The 26,116-nt window shown below is 41.6% G+C and overlaps 1 protein-coding gene across 8 annotated transcripts in view; it reads right to left on the minus strand.

The window, feature by feature from the left end:
• The window catches only part of LOC126428074 (fasciclin-1), a 603,451-nt gene that overhangs the window by 38,315 nt on the left and 539,020 nt on the right, over positions 1 to 26,116 (minus strand). For all 8 annotated transcript variants that reach the window (XM_050089964.1, XM_050089961.1, XM_050089963.1 and 5 more), the window contains exon 7: positions 4,156 to 4,398. In XM_050089964.1, coding sequence (XP_049945921.1) covers positions 4,156 to 4,398 — 243 coding nt within the window. The remainder of the gene's footprint in view (positions 1 to 4,155; positions 4,399 to 26,116) is intronic.

Consider the following 26,116-nt stretch of genomic DNA (forward strand, 5'->3'; position numbering starts at 1 on the left):
CTGGCCAAAAAGCTTACGTATTTAGTAGTCTTCTCGTCGTCCCCGTCTGCGACTCGACGTCTCCGTCGTACGGTGAGTAGGAACTTATCCTTTTCGTAATACTGTCGTTATTCCGTCTCAGATTTTCGTTGTTATATTTTTAATAATATGACACCTCTTTTGCTATTAAAAAGGGCAAGCACGGTAGGAATGTATGTAGTACAGCCTAGTAAACAAAAAATATGAAATAGATATACATTCTGCACGTGCAATACATATAGAATTAACATTTTGAAAATCCTTAATTTTGATCATTCTAAGTGAGCCTACCTGCTTACGGACAGGTAAGTCGCACACTTTTTTTCTGGACAGATGTTTCACACTGGTCACTGTCATCTTGAGCTTCAAATTGTTGCAAGGCAGCCTCTAAATGTGAAAATGCTTGAGAAGCAGCTGTTACGTTTTCACCTCCATTTTATAGACCACCGGTCAACGAGGTGCTGGCGGCGTCAGCTTTATCGGTGACAATTTCGCCGTTCGGTGCCCCGGATCTGTCCGTGATTCGACTTCTCCTTCTTTGTCGCATTCGTGGTAAGTATTCTCTTTTAGCACACTGAGCAACTGGGACGTATTATTGTGTTACGCACGAGCGGGTAACAGTTCAGTTGAGCGATTGTTCTTCTGACCAAAGTTCGGATAGCTGACACTCTACTGTAATTTTTTTTTTTTTTTTAACTGTGTAATGTTAGTATTTAAAAATAGTAACCCAGTTCTGATTCAAAATTGGCAAATTCAAGTGTAATGGTTTCGTGGTCCTATTGTTTTTTGTCCTATTGTTTGTCAGCAATGTAAATTGTGCATCCAAAAATAGTTGTTTTAGAACAGTGTGAAATTTTAAAAATATCAACAAATGGGAAATAGGAGTGTTAAGATGTAGCTCCCTGTAAAGAAAGGGGTTCACTTGGATTTTTGATTTATGGTTTTCGTGAAGAATTTTCTACAAAGAATTAAAATAACATACCCAGCACGTGTCTCATAATGATACATTTGATATTTTGTATCTGACTATGTAAATAACTTTTTTTCAATATCAGTAACAAAGCACAGAGCTAAAACTAGTAAAAAGAAGAAAGACAGGGATTTATATCCTGTTGACTACAAGGTCATTAGAAATTGAGTAACAGTGCATTGAGGAAGGAAATAATAATAATAATAATACTAATAATAATAATTGGCAGACAAAAAATTAATGCCGTAAGACAATCAACACGATTTAAAGTGTGAATCTGATATCATCGTTTGTTGTATTCAAACGTCAGAAACTTAACTATAGGACTGAAAAGTTCTACATTATTTTTGAAACACCCTTATCAAAATTCTAGTTTTAAATCAACTTATGAAACTTAAAATTTCCAGTATCTGGGTAAATAAAAGTGCTTCACTTGTACTGCAAGTGTTGCAAAGTGTGAAATGTTGAAGGAGCTTTTCCACAAAACAGATACACTTAAAGTATTTTGTAAATTATCACTGATAAGTGGCTAACTTATATATATATATATATATATATATATATATATATATATATATATCAAAGCTGTTCATGAATTACCTATTCCAGTTACCGTGTATCACTTTTATGTATCCAATCTAATGTATTTGCTAAAATACAAAGACTATCTAGTCATTACCTCTCTTCACAGACACAATTCCCAATAAGGACAATAGACTGAGCTGAGAAAAGTGACGGGTTGCCTCCCAGTGTCGCGTCCGACTTCCTTTCACCCGGCGCAGTGCGCCAACTCGACGCTGCAGATGCTGGACGGTTTGCAGGAAGTCCCCCGTAACAATATTGTGCTGTGCTGTCTCTATAGCTGTCTACAATTGTGGACGTGTAGCTAGTGCGGGATTTTGTGCACAAACTAATCTCTCAATTACGTTCCTCAAATGATCGACGGGATTCGTTTCGGCGATATGGGTGGCCGACTTCCCAAATGTTCTCCGTACCGATCGCATTTACAGTCAGTGACCGGACAGTAAGTTCAGTCGGACCGGAAAGTCGAGTCCGTTCCACACGGCCTTTAACATTACCGAGCCACCGACCGAGTGGCTCGTCGACCACTCGGTCCGCGGGTCCGCGGATACGCGCCGCACTCGACCCCTACTGTCGGCCCTTACCGACCGAAATTGCGACTCGTCTGACGGGGCTGCCGTCTTCCGGTCATCTGGGGTCCGAGCGAGGCGGTTACGAGCCCGGGAGAGGTGCCGCAGGTGACGCCGCGCCACTGGCGGAGGCACTCTCGTCACTCACCTGCCACCGAAACCTGTCGGTGCCGAATTTTGCCGCACTGTCCCGACGGGTACATTTGTCGTACATCTCGAGTCGATTTCTGTGGTTAATTCACGTAGTGTCGCTCGTCTTTTAGCATTGACAAGTGTACACGAATGCTGCAACTTGCAGCCGTTAAATGGAGGCTTTCGGCCACTGTGTCGTTCGTGGTAATCCGTAAAATCTGGTATGCGTACTCTTGACACTGTAGATCTCAGAATACTGAATTCCCTAATGATATCCAAAATGCAGTGTCCCACCTCCGCATACGAAGTTTGTTGATTCCTGTCGTGTGGCCGTAATGGTGCCGGAATCACCTGCCTACAAATGACAGCGCCACCAATGTACCCTCCTTTTATGCCTGGTGTACAAAATACTACTCTCATCTATATATGTGCATATCACTACCCTGTGAATTTTTGACATCGCTGTACGAAAACACAAAATAGATTGTGGTGTCACCGCCAGACACCACACTTGCTAGGCGATAGCCTTTAAATCGGCCGCGGTCCGTTAGTATACGTCGGACCCGCGTGTCGCCACTGTCAGTGATTGCATACTGAGCGCCGCCACACGGCAGGTCTAGAGAGACTTCCTAGCACTCGCCCCAGTTGTACAGCCGACTTTGCTAGCGATGGTTCACTGACAAAATACGCCCTCATTTGCCGAGACGATAGTTAGCATAGCCTTCAGCTACGTCATTTGTTACGACCTAGCGAGGCGCCATTATTCAGTTACTATTGATATTGTAAATAATGCACAGACAAGAGCTACGTTCAACATTAATGGATTAAAGTTAAGTATTCCACCAAGTACCACCTTTTTTCTGAAGTCTAAATTCCCTGTCCTGTTCCAGACCTCACGCCAGCCTGCGTGAGCTTAAACGCGTGCCTTTCGGCTTCCTCCAAACTCCGTGGGAGTGTAGAACAGATTAGGCCCTAATTTTCATCTGTTCACACCATATTCTTACAGTTTAGAACCACCAGTCCTTTCTTCATAGCTACAAAACAATAAAGTCATTGTGAAGAAAAAATCTCTGCCGTTATTTGCTTTTGTGGCCATCTGTCGTACTGGGAGTTACACCCTTCGAAGTAAAGTACTGACCGGAGAATCTGTTTTGTCACTCGAGCCTTTCCCGACGGACCGGTTATAAATACGGTTCTTAAGTGAGACGTCGTATACCGTCGTGAAAACTCCACAATATTTCGTCACACGATGGGCCGACATCTTCAGGTGTGGCAAACGCGCTGCCAAATGCCGTGTGTTCGCCGAACCCGAAGGTGTCGGTCGGTCGTAACGACAAATCGTTGCGGAGTTTTCACGGTGACAACGGACATCTCACCCGAGAACCCTATTTACAGTCTGTTTTGTTGCAAATTTAACAAATTTCAGGACGGTATTCTTATTTAAGTGCAAATTTGCTCAATAAATCAAACTGGTAAAGTCCTCTGCAATTTCCATTGGATTAGGGTACCAAAGTGGCAAATATTTTTAAAATTGTGTAACTCTTTACATCCCAGTTTAACTCGCGGACAGAATTTTGGAATGTCAGTTTCCAGCAGGGTAGGTGACCAGACAGCAGACTAGCACCTTACTCAAATAAGACAGTTCACAACTGACAGCTCTCAAAGACTTCACCAATTTTTCGCTGTGAAATCAGTGGACGTACTACAACAATGTGACAGAGAAATAATTCTCATCTTACAATAAACAGATCACAAACTGTCAAATACTTTCTCCCTTCAAGTTCCCACAAAGACAGAAGTGATATTTAAGGCCAAAAAAGAGTGCCCAATACTTCCTAATTTTTGGAATCGAGGTGCAGCAAGCGGACAGGTGTGTGGCAGTACCTGTTTGACATTCTGCTCCACGATGCTCTCTATGCTGAGCTTCTCGGCCACGATGTGCAGGTTGAGGATCTCTCGGAACTTCTTGCGGTCGGTGAGGAGGTTGTTGGCCGTGGTCTCCGACCAGGCGGCGTTAGACGGCGCGAAGAGAGTGAGGTCCTTCATCTCGGTGATCTGGTTGATGAAGTCGCCGCCCGCGTCTAGTATCACCTGGTAGAACTTGTACAGGGGGCCGTCCTCCTTTTCCTACGGGACAGTCAGAAAGACGAAATGGCACACGTGAGGAGCGGTCCGGACAGCGTCAGCGCCCCGGGGCGGGGTCGTACGCGACTGCCGACAGCCGACTTCTGTGACTGTAACCCAAGCTGAGCAGTTATTTAGCTTTCACGGGACGGGAGTCGGGTTTACGAGACTGCCGGAAGGGAAAAAAGGAAAGGCGAGATAACGGTGTCGTATCGACGGAGAGGCCGTCGCAGATTGAGAGTCGGCGTAGGTGGACGGGGACGGGAGAGGAGCTGCTGCGAAGGAAAGATCCCGGTGTTCCTCCTTTACCGGTGCGAGCACACCGGGGAAACAGTTTCGGACAGACAGTTCTTCCCGATAACAGACTGTGTCTCTGAACTGCTGCGCTGCTGTAACTAGTGAGATAGAAAAGCACCAACTCCGCTCTTTGGCCCAGAGGACCGTGCCGTCCTCTGCCACGTGATGTAGTACGGGGTCAGCACTCCGGTCTACGTTTCCCGGGCCTCCGATCCACTACTTCTCGGTCGAGTAGCCCACCGATTAGTCTCACGAGGCAGAGTACACACCGTCCCGGCCCTTTCACTGGGAGAAAAAAATCTCTGACGTACTGGAAGTCGAATCCGGGTCCTCCGTACGGCAATCGGTTGTGTCGACTGTTCCGTTACTGAGGAGGACGTTTTAACACAATATGTCTGAATTTATTTATATAGGCACTGTTTTGTGTCATCAGGTACAACAAAAATATATTATTCTCTTTCAGGAAATGGAAGTATTGGTGAATAGCAATTTCTTTCTGTTCCATTTGGGTAACGAACTTGGGAAGAACATCTGTTCAAACGGCTCTGTGTGTGCAGTAATTAGTCGTTAGTCCAATCTCATCTTCGCAGTGGCTTCGGGTCCGATACATAGGGGGGCGGGGGGAATGCGAGCAGGCTTTCACGACACAGTTAGAATCTGTCTTTCGGTGCCTCTGTCTTGTCCTCCAGTAGGTAAAGCAAACCTGTGCCCATTTGTGCTGCCTCTGTTCCCCAGTTAATCCTATTCGGTACGGGTCTCACAGGCCCGAGCAATATTCTAGGATGGCTCGCACGAGCATTTTGTAAGGTAAATCCTCTGTAGGTCATTTTGCCCAGAATCCTACAATGAACTGAAGTCTACTACCTGCTTTACTTACAATTGAACTTAATTAATCATTCCATTTCATATTGTATTCAGTTGTTACACTCAGATTTATGTATGTGTTTACTGATTCCATTTATGACTCACTGACATTGCAGTCACACTATATTATACTGTTACATTTTGTGAAGTGCAAAATTTTACATTTCTGAACATTTAAAGCAAGTTGCAAATCTTTACACCTCTTCGAGATCTGACCGAATGTGTGTGCATATTTTTTCAGACAGTACTTTATTGCAGATAATTGATTGTCTACAAAAGTCTGGGATCTGTCACGTCATTAACAGACGGTGAGGGGTCCCGACACACCAGAAATTACTTCTACCTTTCTCAAGTGACTCTCCACTCGAAATAACATTCGGCGTAAGGGTACGCACGGTGCTGCCGGATGAGAAACACAGTAAGGCGAGTAAGAGACTGGATGCAAAACCTGGCACATCAAATTGATCATCTGAGCTAGATAATAATTTAAATAACATTCTGAAAACTGAGCAAATGGCCAGACAGCAATGTAAACCAGTCCACCCACACGATTCTCTATTTCACTAATTTGGTGTTGTAGCGAATAGACTTTTGCTGGCAGATATGGGAAATTGGTTTATATGAAACAACAGGCCAGTGACTGGACGAAATCCATTTGTTGTGATCCTCGAGTAAGGCAGTCACTGCAGCGTTCACCTACAGGACACAGAAAATGACAGCAGAGCCGCTGTGAGAGAATTTGAACACAAGGCCTCCCAGGCACAAATTTAATGTATACTGTGGCATCTCATTCACCCTGTAAGAAACAACCTGTTACACAATTTCTCTTGCTTTAAGTGGAGATCAATAATTACACATTTTCTGATATCCCAATTTTTGTCTTCCATTTACATACTGGAACTCCCATTACCGCAGTATCTTTGTAACCACATGCTCTTCCAAACACAATCTTGTTCTTTTCATGTCACATCTGTAACTGGGACTTCTAATGGTTGCAGTATGAAAATTTAAATTTTATGATATAGGTTTCAAACACAAAGTTTCATCTCACCTTCAGGTCACACATAAATGTAACTTTCCATATCTGCCCGATTCTACTTTCTGACAGTATAACATTCTCACTTTGCTGTCAGTAGTCAGGTACAAGTATTTTGACAATTTACAGCAACAAATTTTGTAGTAGCTCTAGCGTTTGTTGCAAGAAATAAATATGAGGACCTATCATGTTAGAAGAGGAGCCTATGAGGTTTAACACATACAGTACTACCATTAATTTCTAACCTAGTATACAAGGTGTTTCAGAAGTGATAGTCAATAATTCACACATGGAAAGTATAGGCCAAAATTAGCCAAAAAGCTCCAATAAACATGGGTCCACAAATCAACTGTTGCCAAGGTGTACCATTGATTTGAGTTGGGAACCAGCTGTACGTGCCCCCGGGTTCTGCCGTATTTATGCCAGTTCTTGAGGTTTGGGATCGACTATCTGTTTGTTTGTGCATGCGTAAATCCTCCCCCCCCCTCCCCCTCCCCCTCTCCCTGTACTGTGCCATACCAGCCTCACAGTCGGTTACGAAAGTGAAGCACTGTGCACAGAGGTTACACCAATGAGGAATACGTCAATTTGTGTACGACAAAGTGAATGGCAGTGCCCTCGAAGCTGCACAATTGTATGAAGGAGTTTTTCTTCTCTGCAGACAGCCCGACAGGCACACATTTAGCCTGTTACGTCAGCATCTAAAATAAACTGGGAGTTTTGTACACCGTGTATGAGAAAGCTGACCCAGATCCGTAATTTCCAATGTTGAGGGAAGGGTGTTAGGCACTGTACACGAACGTTCGAGTACTTTGACGAGGAGAATTGCTACCCGAGTGTGTGTTCTGAGTCGTAGCAGTGTGTGGCAGATTTTACATCGGTGAGTACTCTATCCGTATCATCTCTGGCGAGTGCATGCCCTCAACAATGCAGACTTCCTTCCTAGAGAGAATTTATGCCAAAGGGTGCAACAACATTAGCTTTTAACTACTTTTGACCTGTACTTTCCATGTGTGAATAATTGGCCACACCTTCTGAAACACCCTGTATATTTGACAAGATATGCACTCAGCATGCTATTCAGTAACAAAAGTTAACTGTCTTGTTGCCATTTTGGCCACTGTAGATTGAGAACTTTAACATCTGGATAAGGATTGGATTGAGAATTGCTCACTTCTTCAAAGGAGTTATCTCACCATTCACTCTAAATTATCTAGGAAAAGTTAAGAGCACCGTAGCTGGTTCGCTTTTCAAAACTCTTGTTTTACCTCACCTGGCGTAAATGTTACCATATTAGAGGAAGGCAAACTCGTAAGAGATTAGCTGCCGAAGTCTGTTCTCGAGCTCAGTATCTGAACATTCAATTGTGCAGCAAATGTAATTTGCTGATAACGTCAGTTCCAGAGAGACAGAGTATTTCTGTAGTAATGGGTTACTACTCATTTGTTTTGGAAGTGGAGGCGGTGTAGCTATTGTATTCACACCCTCAGTATTTTGTATAGTTTCTGTTAGGATTTTGGAGGAATATTTTAGATTACAATTTTTAAACTTTTAAGATGCTTTACCAAGTCCATACCTGCTGTCTTAATTTTGTTTTGCACCGATGTTTCGCTCAGACGAAAACATTTGTGGACCTTTTTAATTGTATCTCACTGCAAAAATTAAAATACTCTTTTCTTAGTGAGCAAATCCTACCCAGGGTAAAGCCAGCATACGACAAGAAATGTGGGTCGACTAACGACGAGCATCAAACAGACTGTCATAACGATACAGACTCGGTGATATTTGCATCTTAAAATCTGAGCAATGTTCTCTTGCTTGCAACACTAACTTAGATCTGTTGTTATCTACTTTTACATTTCGTTTGTTACTTCCAGAACGTCACACTTTTATATAATGCACTTCTTACTGTTACTTTTTTATTTACATAAGTTATTAAACTTAAAGTACTGTATTTTGTACAGTTTCTCTATTAAGCAAATGTATAAATTCAAATAATGAGTGCCATTCTACACAAAACAATGGAAATCTCTCGAGAAACATAGCATCTTAAGAAGCAAATATTTATTTACAAAAGCTTTTCTGCCTGTATATGTACAGCAATATTTGACTTCTTAACTGGGTAAGTAACACGTGCAGTGTTAAAAAAAGATTTGACTGTAAATTATTTTATTAACTGACATGGCAAAGTATTCCAGATTGAATAAGATGTAGAAAAAATATAAAAAAGACTCAGTGGTAATTTAGGGAGCTGTTTTTTTCTTAACAGTTTAAAATGTTGTAAGCAAGGCCGGAGCTACGGCAGATGAGGCACCGGCTTAAGAGACGTGACAGGTAAGAGAGCCACCAAACTACCTTCAAATTTAGTACTGTGCAAATAGCATCTGACACAAAGATAACATTGTGAGGCAGTCACAAGACAGCAGGCTGCAGATGCCAGACTTTGCCATTCGGGAGTGTGACGAACTCTCTCTCTGTCCACCTCACAGAGGAGAGTGTCAATTTTCTCCGTTACGAATGTCGCACTAGAGCCAGAAGGAAATGACCGTATACAGAGGTTTCGAGTAACAGAAATGCACGGAACCTCGTAACCTGCCCGCGCTCTTACGGTACCGGCAAAGGCCGCGACAGAGAGGCAGTGACAGAGACGGGGACTTAGCCCGTTTCCCACAGTACTAGTCTGTAGGTCGAGCACGCAGCAAACCAAACTGAGGAGAAGTGTGGAAACAGGATAAAGTTCAGGGAGAAGAAATACAAACTTGGAGGTCTGCCACTGACACTGTAACTCTGTCCGAGATGGCAAATTACTCGGAAGATCCGTCCGGTAGAGCAGACAGTGTCCGGAAAAGAGGTTATAAGATGAAATTGACAATAGTAAAATGAGGACAATGGGGTGAAGACGAAACAACTCGGGCGATATTGTGGAAATTAGGAAATGAGACATTGGGAGCAGTACGTGGGTTTTGTTATGTGGGAAGCAAAATAAGTGGCAATAGCAGAAGTTGGGAAGATACAAAATGCAGAATGGCAAGAGCAGAAAAGCATTTACGGTACAGAGAAATATGTTAATACTAAAAAGAAATGTATTTGTTAGTAAGTCTTATCTGAAAGTATTTGTCTGGAATGTAGCCTCGAATGGAAGTGAGATGAGGGTGACAGACAGCACAGATGAGAAGAGAATAGAAGCTTTTCTAATGTGCTACTAAAAAAGAGTTAGGGAGATTAGATGGACAGATTGGGTAACTAATGAAGAGGAACAGAACTGAAAAGAAATTTACGGAGCAACCCGGCTAAAAGAAGGAATCGGCCAGTGGGGCAGGTCTCGATGTGGCGAGGAATAGTTAATTCGGTAACGGAGGGAAGTGGAGGGATTGTAGAGCCGAAACTAGCCCCGATTCGATTGAGGTCGTAGTAGTTACACGGAGGTTAAGAGATCTGCACAGTGTGGACTAGCGTCAAACTAGTCCACAGACTGAAGAGCACTGATAAAAACAAACAGAATTGCCAGAAACAGTCGGTAACTAGGTAACTAACTGACAGGACATCCCTCGAACCCGTTACGTAGTGAGCTGTACGGCAGTGGATCGGACTGGGCTGAGACTGTCACCTCACAGTGTCGGCTTACGACAATACAAATGGTTTATTATAGTGGGTGCATTGAGACTGCATTAAATAGGGTCCAGATTCGACTGGACGGTGTTCCGTGCCAAAGCTAAAGAGAAAATGTGACACTTTTAAAAGAATATTTTTCCGGATGCTGTACTCGGTAGCCGGGGGACGTGTATCGGCTCACCGGACCTTCCACTTTCCGATTATTCTTTAAAGACTACCGAAAAGGTCAGTACGACTCTCTCTGAAAAACAGTTAATTATCGTAGTCCTTTTGGAAGCCACAGCTCTCGAGATATTTGGACTCGGAAATTCGGAGGACAATTTTTCCACCTACCTCGGACAATACCCGAACGAGAAGTGCCGTCACTGGAACGGCATCGCGCTCGAACTGGAATTACACTGTTTTTACTTGTGCTTCGAGTTCTTTAAACTGTATTATTTTTCTTTAAAAAAGTAAAGAATACGGTTTTTAAAATCAATGTCAGAGGGCTTCGAAAAACTCTATACTTCCTTGCCGGGTCCGTACTCTCGGTATTAATTTTCTCGTCACCACGACCCTCTCTGTCCTTTACTCTTTCACTCTTCTGTCCTCCGCCTGCCTTTATTTCACACTATTTGCTTCAGCATCCTCCTACGGTTTCCACTACTTCCCTCCTCCTCCTCTGCTCACTCCATTACAGTGCAACATTGTGAATGTGTCTGTAGCTGAACCAGTGGTGTAAAATCCCCGGGACAAATACCCGAGATAAATGCTCGGGCAAATGCCCAAAATTCATAAATGCCCGGGAATTTATGCATTTTGAAGAATTATTCAATAGTGGCATGTACGTGAAAGTTTTTGGCATATATATTGTGTGGAAAAATGTGTTTTACAACATTGTTCATATAGTGGTCGGGCAAACGAACTGAAAAAGCTGTTCGAGAGTTGGGGGAGATTATCTTAACTGCAGTGCAGTCACACGAAAGTAGACAAAGAAAGGAGCAGAAAAGGAAACTACAGTCCATCTCAAAAGTCACGACATCTGACAATAAAGCATTTTTGTCTCGTTTAACATTTAAGAATGCATTTGACACCGAGAACCACATACCGGCTGTTTAATACGTCCAGTAATAATTTTGTTATCAATAACCACTCTTCAAAAATATACAGAGATTTGACACACATTATAAAGTATGTTACACTATAAAGTGAAGACTTGAGTACAATTTTTTTTTTGAAATACTGGCTATCACTACACAGCTTTTCAGTGTGTGTGTAGACCTGGTAAAATGAAAAGGCACATTATAAAGTTCCCTTGGTTGGTCCAGGCACTCGCCCCTCGCCCCTCGGCCTCCCAGCTGTTGCAGCGTGCCAGTGCAAGTGGCAGCTGCCCACCCACAGTGGTGAGGAACAGCCTTAACAAGCGTGTAGTGTTTTAATTGACAAAGTGCGTATCACACAATCTGCACTGGCAAAACCCACCAAAGAAATTCAAACAGATGCAGTCGGCAGGAAAGGTTACGGCAACTGGGTTTTGGGATCGGAAGGGAGGTACTACTCGTCAATTTTGTGCAACCTGGGATGGCAATAAACTTGGACAGATATTGTGAAACACTGACCGAACTCCGGCGAGCAATCCAGAGTCACTGCAGAAGACGACTGAAGGAGGTAGTAGTGCTTCTTCACAACACCGCTCGACCCCACGATGCTGGTCAAACACGGGAGCTTTTCAAGAAATTTGGGTGGACTGTTATGCCCCATCCCCCCTACAACCCAGACTTAGCCCCCAGCGATTACCACCTGTTCCCCGAGCTAAAGGAACACTTAGTTGGCAATCGCTTCGAGAGCGACGATGAAGTCCGAGCAGGGGTCACACATTTCCTCGATGGGTCGGTGCGAGACTACTTCGACTTAGGAACACAAAAGCTGGAGCATTGTCTTCAAAAGTGAGTAATAAAAATGGAGACTATGTTGAAAAATAGACAAAAGTGTAAGATTTTCGACAATGTATAAAATAATGACAACAGGCAATGTTTTCTATTTGTAAAAAATATGGGAACCTTTCTTTCGGTACAGTCTTCATATAAGAAATACGCATAAGGACAGATCTTAGAGTCGGCCGCTGTGGCCGAGTGGTTCTAGGCACTTCAGTCTGGAACTGCGCTCCTGCTGAGGTCACAGATTTGAATACTTCTATGTCTAGGGGACTGATGACCTCAGATGTTAAGCCCCATAGTGCTTAGAGCCAATTTTGAACAGATCTTAGAATTTTCTAAGCAGCTTTAAACTCTCTCACCAGTCAAAAGAGGAAGTGAGCATTTGCACAATATTCTTTCAGTTCACTCCATATACCCTGTTAGTCCACTCTGATACAGATTCCAAACGCTTGAGCAGTATTCACAATATGAGTGTTTTGTACAGTCTCTTTTCAACACAACTGCACTTTCCCAGGATCCAACACTTCACTCTTAGCCTGCAATTTGCTGTGCTTATGACTGAGCTTGTACAACCAGTTCACTCTGTATCATAACTTGGAGAAACTGTAGGAAACATAAATGTATGTAGCTGAACTGGAATTCCAATCTTGTTTTAAGCACTGCAGTTCATCAACTAATACACAAATTAAATTGTAAAAATTGAAGCCGAGTTGCACAGCACAGTCAGCTAACCCTGAAAGGTAGGTTTGGCTGCCTAATCAGAACGGTATTCTTCCTCTGCATACAACGTCACTAACGGGAAGCCGACACGAACCGACCTGTACCTCCGGACCGACAGTCGTCACCGTCCGGGTCGGCACTACTGACCGTCAGCAAATCGGTCGGGTGTCAAAAATAATGAGGTGGCACCTACATCCTTTTTGCCTCGTGCAGGTAGCATTTCTGAGAGAATCGGTCACGCTCTGCAGAAATCACCGTCTACGATTAGGATCAGTGATGGACGATCTCAGTTTGCATAATGTGGGTGGCAGCCGTATCCCGTGCAACTGTGGAACCTTCAAACCTTAGGAGGACCGGCATATGTAACATAAGCATCACACTCACCCACAACATACCAGAAAATCTGGTGTCACAGACTGCCAGCTCAATACCGGTCATCTTACGGTATAATAACAGCACAGATGTTCTAGCGTGCACTTTTTTTTTCTTTTTTTTCTTCCTGAAATCCGCCACAATCTTTCACTGTACCGGTACCTCAAAAAAAAGGTAGGGTGTTTGTCTGTCAAAATATCAGCAGCCGTCAACGGAATTCTTCGGGTGCATCCCGTGTTATTTAAACAATTAATGCATGGGAGAGGCTTAAGTTTAGTAGTGTTTCTAAATGAAGGTGAATGTATTGAGTGTGTACATAATGTAGTATCGTGTCTAGTTTGTATGCCGACGATAGAAAGGAGAGTTTGTAAACAAATGCTGGCATACAGCCTACTCCTCTCCCTGAATGCACCAGGGGACTGCCAGGCTCGACATCCTCATCGGGCAGACAGATATCTATCGACAGTGTGTCGCGAGCTCATTCTGTGAGGCACTGGGGAGAGGTTTGAATTTTAATGCGGGGCACCGGTGCAAAAGTTTGCGAGTGAGGTCCTCTCTCCTCTACTTGCCGGCTAAACACTGTCGGCAAAAATTTCTTCCGGCACCGAGATTCGAACTGACTACCTCCGAGCTGAGTGCCACGGCACAGGTGCACGCTGACAACCTCTGCTTTGCACGCGAGTTGTTAACGGTCGGGGATAGTATTCTGACCGTCCACCTGGTGATTATCCTCTTACACTTCCTTCAGTGAGTCACAGACTAATGATTCTTGTACTTCGTGTAACATATCTACTTAGACACTATCAGATTAATAATAAATGTCACGTGATTAGGGCCTCCCACCAGGTAGACCGTTCGCCGGTTGCGAGTCTTTCGATTTGACGCCACTTCGATGACTTGCGTGTTGGTGGGGATGTAATGACGATAAGGACAACACGATACCCGGTCCCAGAGTGGAGAAAATCTCCGACCCGTTTGGGAATCGAACCCGGGCCCTTAGGATTGACATTCTGTCATGCTGACCACTCGTCTACCATTGATTATACATTGTAATTAATTCAGCAACTTTCATCCATTCTTTTACACTTTTGTAACAGTATCTATTGTAACAGTATCTATTATTCTGTTGACAAAGGATTTCCTTGGATAGAATTTTATTACTCCACATAAATGTTGATACCATTAAGCGCAGCTGGGCAACTACTGAGGAAGCAACTGGTTGTCACTCTCTGTGCCCTTATCTGGTGAAAGCCTATTCTCCAGTGGCTGGTTGAGGATTTGTTCCGCTCCACAGCTCTGGAAATTTGGGATGACAGGGGGTGATATGAGGATATGAAATGGAATAACAAAGGAAATGATTTAACTTCTTACAGCAACCAGTTTGTTGCCAATGTCTACTGTGTCAACTACTTTCATAATACACTGAAACTTCTAATTCCGTCTGTATTTTTAAAATCTTAAATCTTTCAGCTATGCTGTAGGAATGCTCAATGATATTAATTAATATGCAAGATGACTCAATGATATTAATTAATATGCAAGATGGCAGATTCCTATCCATCTCACAAATCAAAATTCTTTATTCCAGCTGCCTGTGAACGATCACTCCCATGCCACAAAACTGTATTTTCAGCACTCTGGACATACTGTCATCAGTGAATTGACATATCAAAATGAAACAGATTTTGAAAAACAAACACAAAAAAATTAACAAGTATTTGTAGAAAAGTAAGCATGCAGTAACTCAAAATAGGGTGCATGCAAAATTATCACAGTAAGTAACTACAATAATTACTGGAAATTATTCAACTGCAACCATATAATCAGATAATGAAAAAAGACAACCACAAAAATATGTATTACAGTAAAAGACAAAAATATCAAAATTACACTAGCAGAAAAAAGATCAGTTTAAAAAAATTTTTCATTAAAAAAATGTTCTGTGTAGAATTCACCAAAAGATAACAGTAATCAGTTATTTCTCAATAAATTTCATTAAACAACTTTATTCGTAGATTTACACGAGGTATAACACTTTATCAATATGTAGTTTTAGTTAAAAAATGTACTAACACATTCAAATAATTTCTCAAAATACACATTTAGGTCAATGCCTGTGAGTGACAGACAGTTGAGTGTCATATTAAAAATATAGCAGGCAGAGGGAGACAGATAAAAACTAATTAATAATGGGCCCAGAAGTCCACACTCTAGGGCCAGAAACAGTTTTAAATAACTCCCACTCACCTTTTTCTCTCCTGGATTTTCAAAAATCTAATTCATAGTAATTTCACAAATATTTTTAATTTTAGGTGACTTCAATGTAAAGACATAAAAATTTGCCACACAAAATGAAACAAAAGATTTTCCAAAACATTACTTACATAAAAAAGAATAATAATGAAAAAGACGCAGGTATCAACTTGTGTAGACACAAGAGTGTGTGTGAATTAAGCGATTGTACGAAGCTTTTTATTTTCAGCTAGCAGATTTCTGAAGCCAATAATAAGTGATCTGGTACCCACACTGTTGGCCGATTCGTATCTGATAACGTTCGAGAAGACAAAGATTTTTGTTTACGTGTACAAAACGAGACCCTCGGAAAAAAAATCTGATGCCAATTCAAGCAGAGTCAGGAGTTCTGGACCCTGTCATAACAAAAAAACTCAGTAATTTTCCTACTGGCAGTGGCTTCAGTGAGGTAAATGTACGAGCATTTCCTGCCCTGCGCGTCTGCTCACACTAGTGAACCCAGTCAGCCAATACGTGTCAACATACCAGACACTTGTTGACTGATGCCACAATCGCCTCTGTTTACAACTATTACTAGCACTCCAGGCAATGAAATCTGCAGATCATTTACAGACACCAGCTACTAGAAGGATGACTCTCACTCACAATGACAACAGAGTGAGAGTATCACAAATTGTAAGAAAAATTGAATAGCAATAATCTACACATAAAATTTGGTGAGAAAAATTACACATGCAAGTAGATGTGGTGGCAGATAAACTGAAATTTCTGATAGTGTTTTGCAGAATATGATGATAATGGCAAAAACAAAACACCTATTCAGTCATTTTTAGGGTACCATCACTAGAGAACTGACAGTATAAACTTCAAACGAAGTGAGAGTGTGACGAAGGGAGACATTATACAGTCGAGATCACTGACATGTCAGTGAGTGCGTAAAGACCACCTCCCCCCTTCCCCCAGACTTCACGCTGGCCAGTTTACTGTAGTTTCTTGGCACGTTCCGCAATCAGTTTCTCAACAACACATTATAATGTGTAACGTGTCAGGAGATTTACAAATAAGACTCCGTTTCTTATGTGAAAACGTTGCTACTTGCAGCCCACTACATAACTAGATTTATGTATCTAAATCTGCAATAAAATGTGATAAACGCGACCCAACTTCATACAGGAAACTGATCGATAGGGTAGAAGCAGCTGTCAAGCAGAACTGATTTCAGTTTTTTTTAAAAGTACTTTCATTATCCACTTCTATATGTAATTCACAAGGGAGGTGGGCAAATATTTTTTTTGGCTGTTTACTTTCATCCTTTCCGTTCAAGAGCTATGTTAAGTTGTGAATAGTGGGTGCTGTTTTAGTTCATAATATTATTTTGTTTTTACAAATGCTGCCATTATTTTCACGAAAGACTCCGTATAAGAATTAATCTATTTTGAGGTCGGCGATGTGTGTCTAATTGTTTTAAACAGTGACCTACACGAGGTTCGAGAACAGGCACCAGACTATATTCTACTCTGCACGAGATCATCGTACACAAGTACGTGAGGTAAGGCAATTCTGTAATTCGTTTCAGCGGTGCTGTCAAGCGGAGGACAGACGAGATAAGCCGTGTGCTCTACGTGTGGGACGCTCCATTTCTGAAATCGTAGAGGGACCGGGCTTTTCGCGTTCTGCCGCACAGAGGGCGAGTGGGGTCAGAAGCGCCTCCTCGGTGTGGGTTACAGGTCCTACCGAGCCGACTCCGCTCACCCCGGGTACCGAGGGGCACGGAGATTAGCACGAGCGTAGTAATGTCTACAGTGGGCGCGCAAAGAACAGAAGAAAGAGCAGTAACATTTAAATGGGATTTAAAGTTATATTATCTGTCTGCCATTTGGCGAATTTATTAATTATCTGCAGGTGTAATGTTCATCTGCTTCCAAATGCTTTAATTCAGTATTTTTGTCACGGATAACTTCATAATTCCAGCATTTTCAAATACCTATCTGTGAGAAGGGTTAAAGTAAAGCAAATCGAAACATATTAAATGAATCATTATTAACAACCAGTTGTGGAATGTCTATCAGAAACAAATAAGCTTCCACATTATTATCTGCAACTCTTCACTGCCGTGTAAAACGTAAGGTTATTACTGTACCCGACTGTACGCGGCTGAAGCTGTACGGGAAATAAAACCCGACGAGGTGATAGCAAATGCGGAAGAGTATGTAGAGCAATGTTTACGTCGTGATGTACGGACTAGTTGGCTTCTTTCGACAAGGAATGCTGTCTCTGATTTTGTCATTCTGCTCCCTACGTGCTCCTCGTTTCATTCGTCATACAGCCTTTGCTCCCGTGGCAGCAGAATTCTTAACTTTGACTACTTTGTGGTCACCAGTACTCCTCATCAGTATCACCTCTCCTTGGCTTGCTCTGATCCACAGTATGCGCACTCACTATACTGTTCGTCCCATTGGACGGGTCCTGTAATTCTTCTTTAGTTTCACTGCAGATAGCAACGGCAACAGTGAAGATCACCAGTTTCCTCGCACCTCGAATATTGAACCCACTACTGAACGTTTTTGTCTTTGCTTCTTCAATGAGCAGGTCAAACAGTAAAGGACCCACCCACCAGATGGTACAGGCATTATTGTGTGCGGGTTGTTTACACCTGATAAAATGGGCTACCTATACCCCTGCCTTCAACTCCCCCTGGCGAACAGTAGGCGAACCTAGTCTCTCATCAGACATCAGTGTGTTCGGTTGCAGCACCTCGGTCATCGTGTAAGTCGGCCGGACAGTGGACCGCGCTACTGCTCCCAAAATTACCAGAATTGTTTGAGGAACATTCCTTATACACGAGCGGCCATGTGGCCCCTGTATTTTCCCTGACTTCAATCCTACTGAACACATTTGGGTCGTCACTCGGTGAGATATCTGTAGCTCGAGTGCAGCTCTGACCGATCTCCGTGTGCTGTGGGCACCGGCTGAACAGTCATTGATCCAGGTGTCTCCAAAATGCTCTTAGTGACTCGCAGTGGATCGACGCAGCCTTCAGAGTGAAATAGGGTGCTACGTGTTACGGGGAAAGTGTTTAATAGAATTAATCACGAGAGTGGAATACTACACTGTATTGACATAAAAAGGTAAATTTTAGGAACCGAGTTTTTCCTAAAATTTAGTTGTCAGAACACACAATTTAATGTTTTCCTTTTTTAAAGTTAAATTTATGTATTATTTGCAACTATAAAATTCTGTCTCTCACGACATTACTAAGGTATATCTTTCAAACAAATACTCGTTTTCAAAACCCTACTGGGCATACAACGTCAATAACATCGACGTTTACAATAGTGTAACTTCTGCAGTGCCGTACAGTGTTCCAGTCAGTCCTGCCGCTATTTCTGCTGAAACTGCGACTGTTATCAGTCTCCCCATAATCCGAAAAGCCTGAAACTGGTTTGTGATATAACAAACACAGTTACAAAGCATTATGAACAGTAGTTTTCCCTGTCAGTTGATGGTGCATTTTGATATGGCTTCACAGGAGGAGATAAGAAAAAATAGCTCAGGAAAAAACACTGTTTCTTCTCGGCTACTCATTTTTCTGTCACAGTAATCTGGATTCGTTTTTCTGTCGCCAATAGTGCTGAGCAGTCAGAATATAACTGACTGTCCGACATCAACTTCAGTTCAATTATTGTTAGAGGATTTATTACGTAGTGAAAATGATTTTCCTTGCCGTTTTCCTTCCTGCCTTATTTTTTCAGGTTCGTGGGACAGTCTCAACCCGAGCCACTCGATCACGTAACGGCTAATTGTAAAGCGAGAGGGACATCTAAACTATCGTGAGGAATTTTTATAGACAGCAAAATGAGTCGAACTCGAGGTAGGCTTTCCATTTATATACAAACATTTGACACCTATTATTTGTCGCAAGATTACGGACTCGTAGTTCCTTTTAAATGGGGCAACAGTATTAACTGTGAGATGTAGCCGTCAAGTCTTAATATCACATTTAAAATATTAATTATTTAGTTAGTTAGTTTTTTCCCTCTGTTTGCAGATGTACATTTTCAATCCCACACCCTGACACACCACTAGAGAAGACAAAACAAAACGGTACGGCACAACGATTAGATAGCGTATTGTGCAATAATTTGTTTTCGGCGACACCAGAAATGTTCCGGCCTTGTCGGGCCAATCCAGAGAACTGAAGAAGTCATTTGGGTTGGCCTTACAGAGTTGCCACATTTCTGCTACTGCCAAAAACGAATTTGGCACAATACACCACTTTATCGACAGACTGTAGCATTTCGCTTCGGTTCCTCTAGTGGTTGTACTGTGGGGTGGGGATTTCGACATGTACCGGGACTGCGGACACTGCCGGTGAGTGACTGAATGAACAATTCGTTATGTAGCTTTATTTTCTGAGGTGACAGTTAAAACTTTATAACTACTCCTTGTAGATATACTCTGTGTGCAGTAGGATGACACGATAAGGATTTCCAAAATTTCTTGTCGTTTTTACACGAGTTCACGACAAGCTCATTTCGGCAATTGTCCCATTTTCAAGTGTTCGCCTAGATGGAGTGCTGTCCATGAAACCTCTCGGAATGTAATTTTTTTTACTTTCTGCATTGTTAATATAGGTCACGTATTTACCTTCCATAGAAAACTTTGTGTTATTTTTTTGACAGGTTTGTCAAGCAATGGATCATTCCATTGACGCATTATGTTTAAGAGCTCCAAAATGTTTATTTTCCCTTTAAACAAAATTTGTAGACAGTAACTCAATGAGAAAGCTCTTTTCTGGGTTAAATAAACACTGTACCAGTGTGCCGAGGTAGCAATTTTTGTTTACGGACTTTAGGGAACGGTGCAGCGTGTACTTCTCTGGCTAAAATTTCGTCTGTCAGTGCCAGAGGCCCAGTCTCAGACACCAATTCACTTCCACGTGTCACCCACCTACTGCCTACCCAATTCCATTATGTCGCTGTCTCGATATTTTAGTGCATCTCGGAGTCTGGCGAATAACTCGGTCGGTGTGTAAACCACCTGTTTGCCTGGCTGCATCTGCCAAATGTCTCCATATTTTTTTTGGTCACAATTACATCTTCACCCTGTGCCACCCCCTGACCCGTTTGTTCATCCCTCCCGGTAATTTCCGACACCCACCTCGCGCCACTGTGTGCAAGCCACTCACTGTTTTTTTTGAACACGTTTTTACTTTAGACCTCTTATCTCACTGTCGCTAAGTCCAAATTGGTGATATATGTACCAAATGTGAACTTTAAATTTCAGAGGAATTGGAATCTTCATTTTGAAAAATCTGTTTAGATCATCAAAATCGTCCCGAGCCATATTTATTCTTCTGTTTGTTTCTTTTCTTGTCCTTCCATCTTCAACTGACTTACATTCTAAACCTTATGATCTGCTGTTATGACTCCATTGTTAATTAGTACTATTTTCTTCTCTTTTTTAATGTGTCAGTCATAGATAAATTTTGAATGACTTTAAGGCTTATTATTAAGCCAGTTCTACTAATATCTTCCATTAGTGCTTAATATTAGAGGCAACCTGTACAATATCATCAACAAAATTATGGCAGTTAGGACACATTCCGTTAATCTGCATTTCTTTGCCGTTTTCCCAACTTTAGACTGAAAAGCTTCTCTGTGTCTGCTGAGAGTAGATTTGGTTGTGTAGAATCTGCTCGCCTGATTTTAAATTCTGAATTGCCCTCAATCACAATCAATTAATGTCGGTAGCTGTAGTACTGTCACGTGTTTTCTTCAGTAATCGAACACAGATTACATCGGTGCTTCGTTTCCTAAGAGATAACAATTTTGCTGAAACTGAATCGAGAACTTTCTGTAAAACTGAATCCCAGGGAAAGTGGTAATTCATACACTTTGCACTGGTCTAAGATTTTCAGCATGCTCGCCTGCTCATTCAAAATCCAATATTTTTTTCAATGTGGTTGTTTATAACTCTAATGAATGCTTTGTACATCATAGAGAGGTTACTGATGAGTCTACAGTTCCTTTTTTTTCTTTTGTTCTCTTTCTTGTGAAAGCAGAGAAGTTGCAGTATTATTCCGGTTTTGAACAGCTGTCTTTCTTTTGCTTACATTCTATGGGTTCTTTAGTAAGCCTGCATCTTGTGATGGTAAAATCATGCATTTATAATAGTTGTGTACCAGAAGCCAGATGATGTTGCTTTCAAGTGATATGTTGTAAGCCCTGTGCTGGCGCCACGGTATCCTACTCGCTGAATTATTTATATCACTTTCCACATATATCGAGAGAACCCGTGACAAATAACAATCGAGGTATCTTTTTTGAGAACCGATTCTGTTTGCTGGGCTATTCTCACTTACACGTCCAGTTTACTACATCTGTCCACCAAAGTATAGCTTCGAAGGTATTTGAGGGTAGTTACCTGTGTGAGTTTTTCACTGTTATCATGAAAAGTTGAATTTTATTTTCCATTTTATATGTACTTATTTGTCTGTGCTTTTAATGACTTTCAATTTAACATAAACTGTAACCGCCTACGTACACACCTGCAATTACTTGTGTATCTACATGCGACTGTCTGCTCGAGATAGTGTGTTATGTATTACCTGTCGAAAAATTCTCAGTCTGGTCACAAACCCAAACTGAGAATATCTGACACGCAAATTGCAACTTGTTCTTCTGGATGGAGACTCATTTACAGAGAGAGAAGCAATTTTGGATGTGTTAGTATTTTTGAATCATTGTATGACAGACAATGTACTCATTTTGTTCTTACATAGAAAATTTCTTTGCCTCATGTCTCTCTTCTATACTTTGACACTTCCTCAAGCAAGAACACAATCCTTTTTGCTCAAGAATTTACTGTCAAATTTGTAACCATATAAACAATGATAGACCTTTGAGCAAAAATGTGATTACAATCTGAGATGGTAAGTGAGAGTGAAGGAGAATCATATTAGTTTCAATGATGGGAAGGGTATTGGGGGAGGGGGGAATAAAGCAGTATTTATTACCAAATAAAACTCAAAATTATTGAAAAACTGTGTTTATCAATTACCAAAAATATAGCAACGCTACCACTCTATAAAAGGCACCCACTACCAGTATACTCAGCTGTGTGATTTGTACTTATTACCCCAGAGTGAGTTTTCACTCCGCAGTAGAGTGTGCAGTTAAGTCCGGTAGGTAGGAGACGAGGTAAAGCTGTGAGTCGTGCTCAGGTAGCTCAATCAGTAGAGCACTCGTCTGCCAAAGGCAAAGTTCCTGAGTTCGAGTCTCAGTCTGGCACACAGTTCCAATCTGCCAGGACCTCTGTACATATTATTTTTGGTTTCCGGCAGCTGACATTTGGATTTACGCGAGTATAAATTTTTAGAAGTTTCTGGCAGTGACTGGTATAATGAGAAATCAGAGCGAATTGAAGGTACGTCACTACTGGATGCTTTTCAATTACTACAAGAATAGTGGATAGAGGTAAAATAGTTTTGAGATTTTGTGACAACTGGCCCTGTGAAGACTCACTAATAGTCACTATCCATTCCGGCTTCCTCCAAAACGATACAGAACTAGTACGTTTACCTGTGCTGCAGGACACGGTGCGAGGTGGGGGGTCAGAAGGCACACCTCCTGTCACCGGGCACGCCCCCACATTTGGACCGTCACTGACCCTCGAGCGGGTGCACCCGCTTATAAAGTGCGCCGGCTGGGAGTCCCAGTGTCTCGTACCATTCCACTGTCTTTTCACAACTGCGTGCCGGTACCTACTGCCCTGCTGTGATTTCAGCTAACACAGTGATAAGTGGTGTCGTCGTACGTCCGAGTGAGCAGTCGTCTTACGAGGTCGGTGAGAAAAACTTTAAGATCTGTGCGAGGAAATGCCCCAGATTCTGACCTACCAGCACAGTCCCACGACGAGACAGTTGTCTACGAGGTGATGGAGCTGCACTGTTTAATGCTCCCAGTCATTCATTCTGTTGGGCTAAACTTGTATGCAGTACCAGAGTCAGACAGTGAAAGTTAGTTTTATTAGTGTTTAATTAAATAGTGATTTAGCTCATATAATATAAGTTCATTTTGCCACTGTTTAATTAAACTAAGATCAAACTGTGATTTTGCTGACACACATTTACCCAGGTAACATAAAGACAGGTATTCCTTACAGGTGTACAAATCTTGCCACGTGTCTAATCGCGTTACGAAAATTGGCACGACCGCTCGAGGGTGGACACTATAAATCGAAGCAATAACAGTGCTTCAGTATCACAAATAAAATGTACAAAACTTATATCGAAGGAGAGTAGCACGGTAGTTACTGTAGCCCGCGTACGTGTGGAGAGCGCAGAGCGGTGGTGTAGGAGGCACGTGTGGTCACTGTCAGTACGATTTTCATAGTCGACAGCCAAACACAGGAGAATATTCTCCGAGTTGTGGTTAAACTGTACCTGCCTAGACTACAGAATGTGGCACTGGAAACACGGGAATTGTAAAGTCTACAAAACTAACTGCGTCGAAAAAGATTTGTGACGACCGGTTTCTGCTTCGACAGAAAACATTGCCTGGAGCCACACGGAACGTACGCCTCATTTGACCCCCAGTCGGCAGGAAAGTGCCTTCCGAGTATCTCTGAAGCGACTGCCACTATTCAATTTTACAAATGAAAAAAAATCAATACTTACAAAACCCTATTTTTTCACACCATGCAGTCCGCAATACGACGTCACATGCAAAGCAAGGGAAGAAGTACATTAATTGACACTGAAAAACAGTGTAAATATAATAATATGCATCAAATAGTAACAATTAAGAAAAAATTAACTGAAATACACAGTTGCTGGAATGTGGTGTTCTAAAAAAAATTGAGCATTTTATTTTCTTAATCATTGCAGAAATACTTACACAGGAAACATCTTTTTAAGGCAGACATTGATTCTCACCACACAGCACATTACAGCATAAGACAAATTTTTCTCGTATTTTACAAAACAAAGAAGCTGTTCTGAAAAGACTGTGAACATACACTTAAAAGAGAACAGAAATGTAAATTGATAAGCACGGATACTCGTTTGAAGAATATCTGTTTAACAGCAGTTAATTTACAGGGTAGACTATTTCAGATGAAAGTACACAGAAGAGACAAGGGCCATATACAGAGTGCAGCTTCATGAATAAGGATGCCAAACTTCCCTCTCTCTCTCATATTGGTGGTGTACTAAGTTATAAAGATTATTCTATACTGCTATCAACTTGGTGGTGTGATTACTTAAGTGTGAAGAAACTGCAATGAGCAGTGAATTTTAATATTCACACCATAACATGGAGTAAGAGACATTTCTTGGGGAAAATCCTTCAAAAGTATCTAAAGCTAGATAAATGATCTGAATTACCAAAACTATGACAGTTCCTATAGAAGAAATAAATGAAATTCAGTTAAATTCTTTCTGAAATGTAATGTGGAGGGAGGGAGGTAAGGCTGAATGACAGAGTTAGTTACCCCGAGAAAAGCTACTGCTTTTCTAATTAGACAAAGGCTGTGTGCAGAGTGAAGCAAAGGGGGGTCACAACTTGTTTGAACAATGTATACCCATTGCTAAACTGCACAAGGACTTTTAAATCATGTTAGTACACTAATTACTGCTGAAACGTAACAGTTATTACATTCAGTAAATATAAAATTTTCCTGGGCCCAGAGGGCACAACATTTTTTAATCACTGCCTGCTCATACTCATGGCTGCACCTCAAAAACTAAGGAAACTGAGTGGTTGCTAATTTCCACTCAAAACTTACTCATTCTAAACTCTTATACAAAATTTTGTAGCCAGAAGTTTCATAGATATAAATTAGAGAAATTAGGCACGGTTGTGCACATCTTAAATCAGAATGTACTTTTTGTGATTTGTTTCTTCTTAGCAAGTGAGCACGAGACAGAAATTGCACGAGACATTTTTGATTGAACAATTCTGGTATTAACCGAGTCTACAATGAGGGGAGAGAACAGCTGACAACAAGTAAGAGACAGAATTTAATCTGGTAGTAGCACAGTCATATATTCTGATATTCAGCATCGATTATCTAGCTTTAGTAAAAACTTCATGTTATTTAGAGTTTAGAATTATTACACTGCAACTTTTTGTTTTCAGCCCAATTGTCAATGTGTACGATTGTGTTCTGTTGCGCTAAAATGAAAGAAAATCAGTGACTGGTAATGATTCATTTTTGCAATAAGGGCATTATAGTTTTACACTTCCTTCAGTTTTTTTGAATGACTGATGAGCATTATCTGCACTGAAAACATAAAGGGCTCTAAGAAATCCCCAGCTCTGGAAAAGGCATGACAGAGTTAAAAATACATTATAAGCACTTTCTCAAATGAATCCTATGTATTTTTTTTTTTTTAAATATTTCCCATGAACTGAAGACATTTACACTGTTTAAGAATACACAGAGGTGTATGAATACCATATTTACCTGACTACAAGACCAAAGTTTTTCCATCTTACATTCACAGGTTGAGGTCACACTCGGATTTAACTTGACGATTTCAGAAAGGCAGACAGAGTGTGGAGGTAACCGTGTGGCCAGAGGGGAACTCGGTGATGAGTGGCAACAAATTTCATCGTGCTCCCAACTATAATTTATTCCACATACC

The sequence above is a fragment of the Schistocerca serialis genome, chromosome 12 (assembly GCF_023864345.2).
Source record: "Schistocerca serialis cubense isolate TAMUIC-IGC-003099 chromosome 12, iqSchSeri2.2, whole genome shotgun sequence".
NCBI lineage: Eukaryota > Metazoa > Arthropoda > Insecta > Orthoptera > Acrididae > Schistocerca > Schistocerca serialis.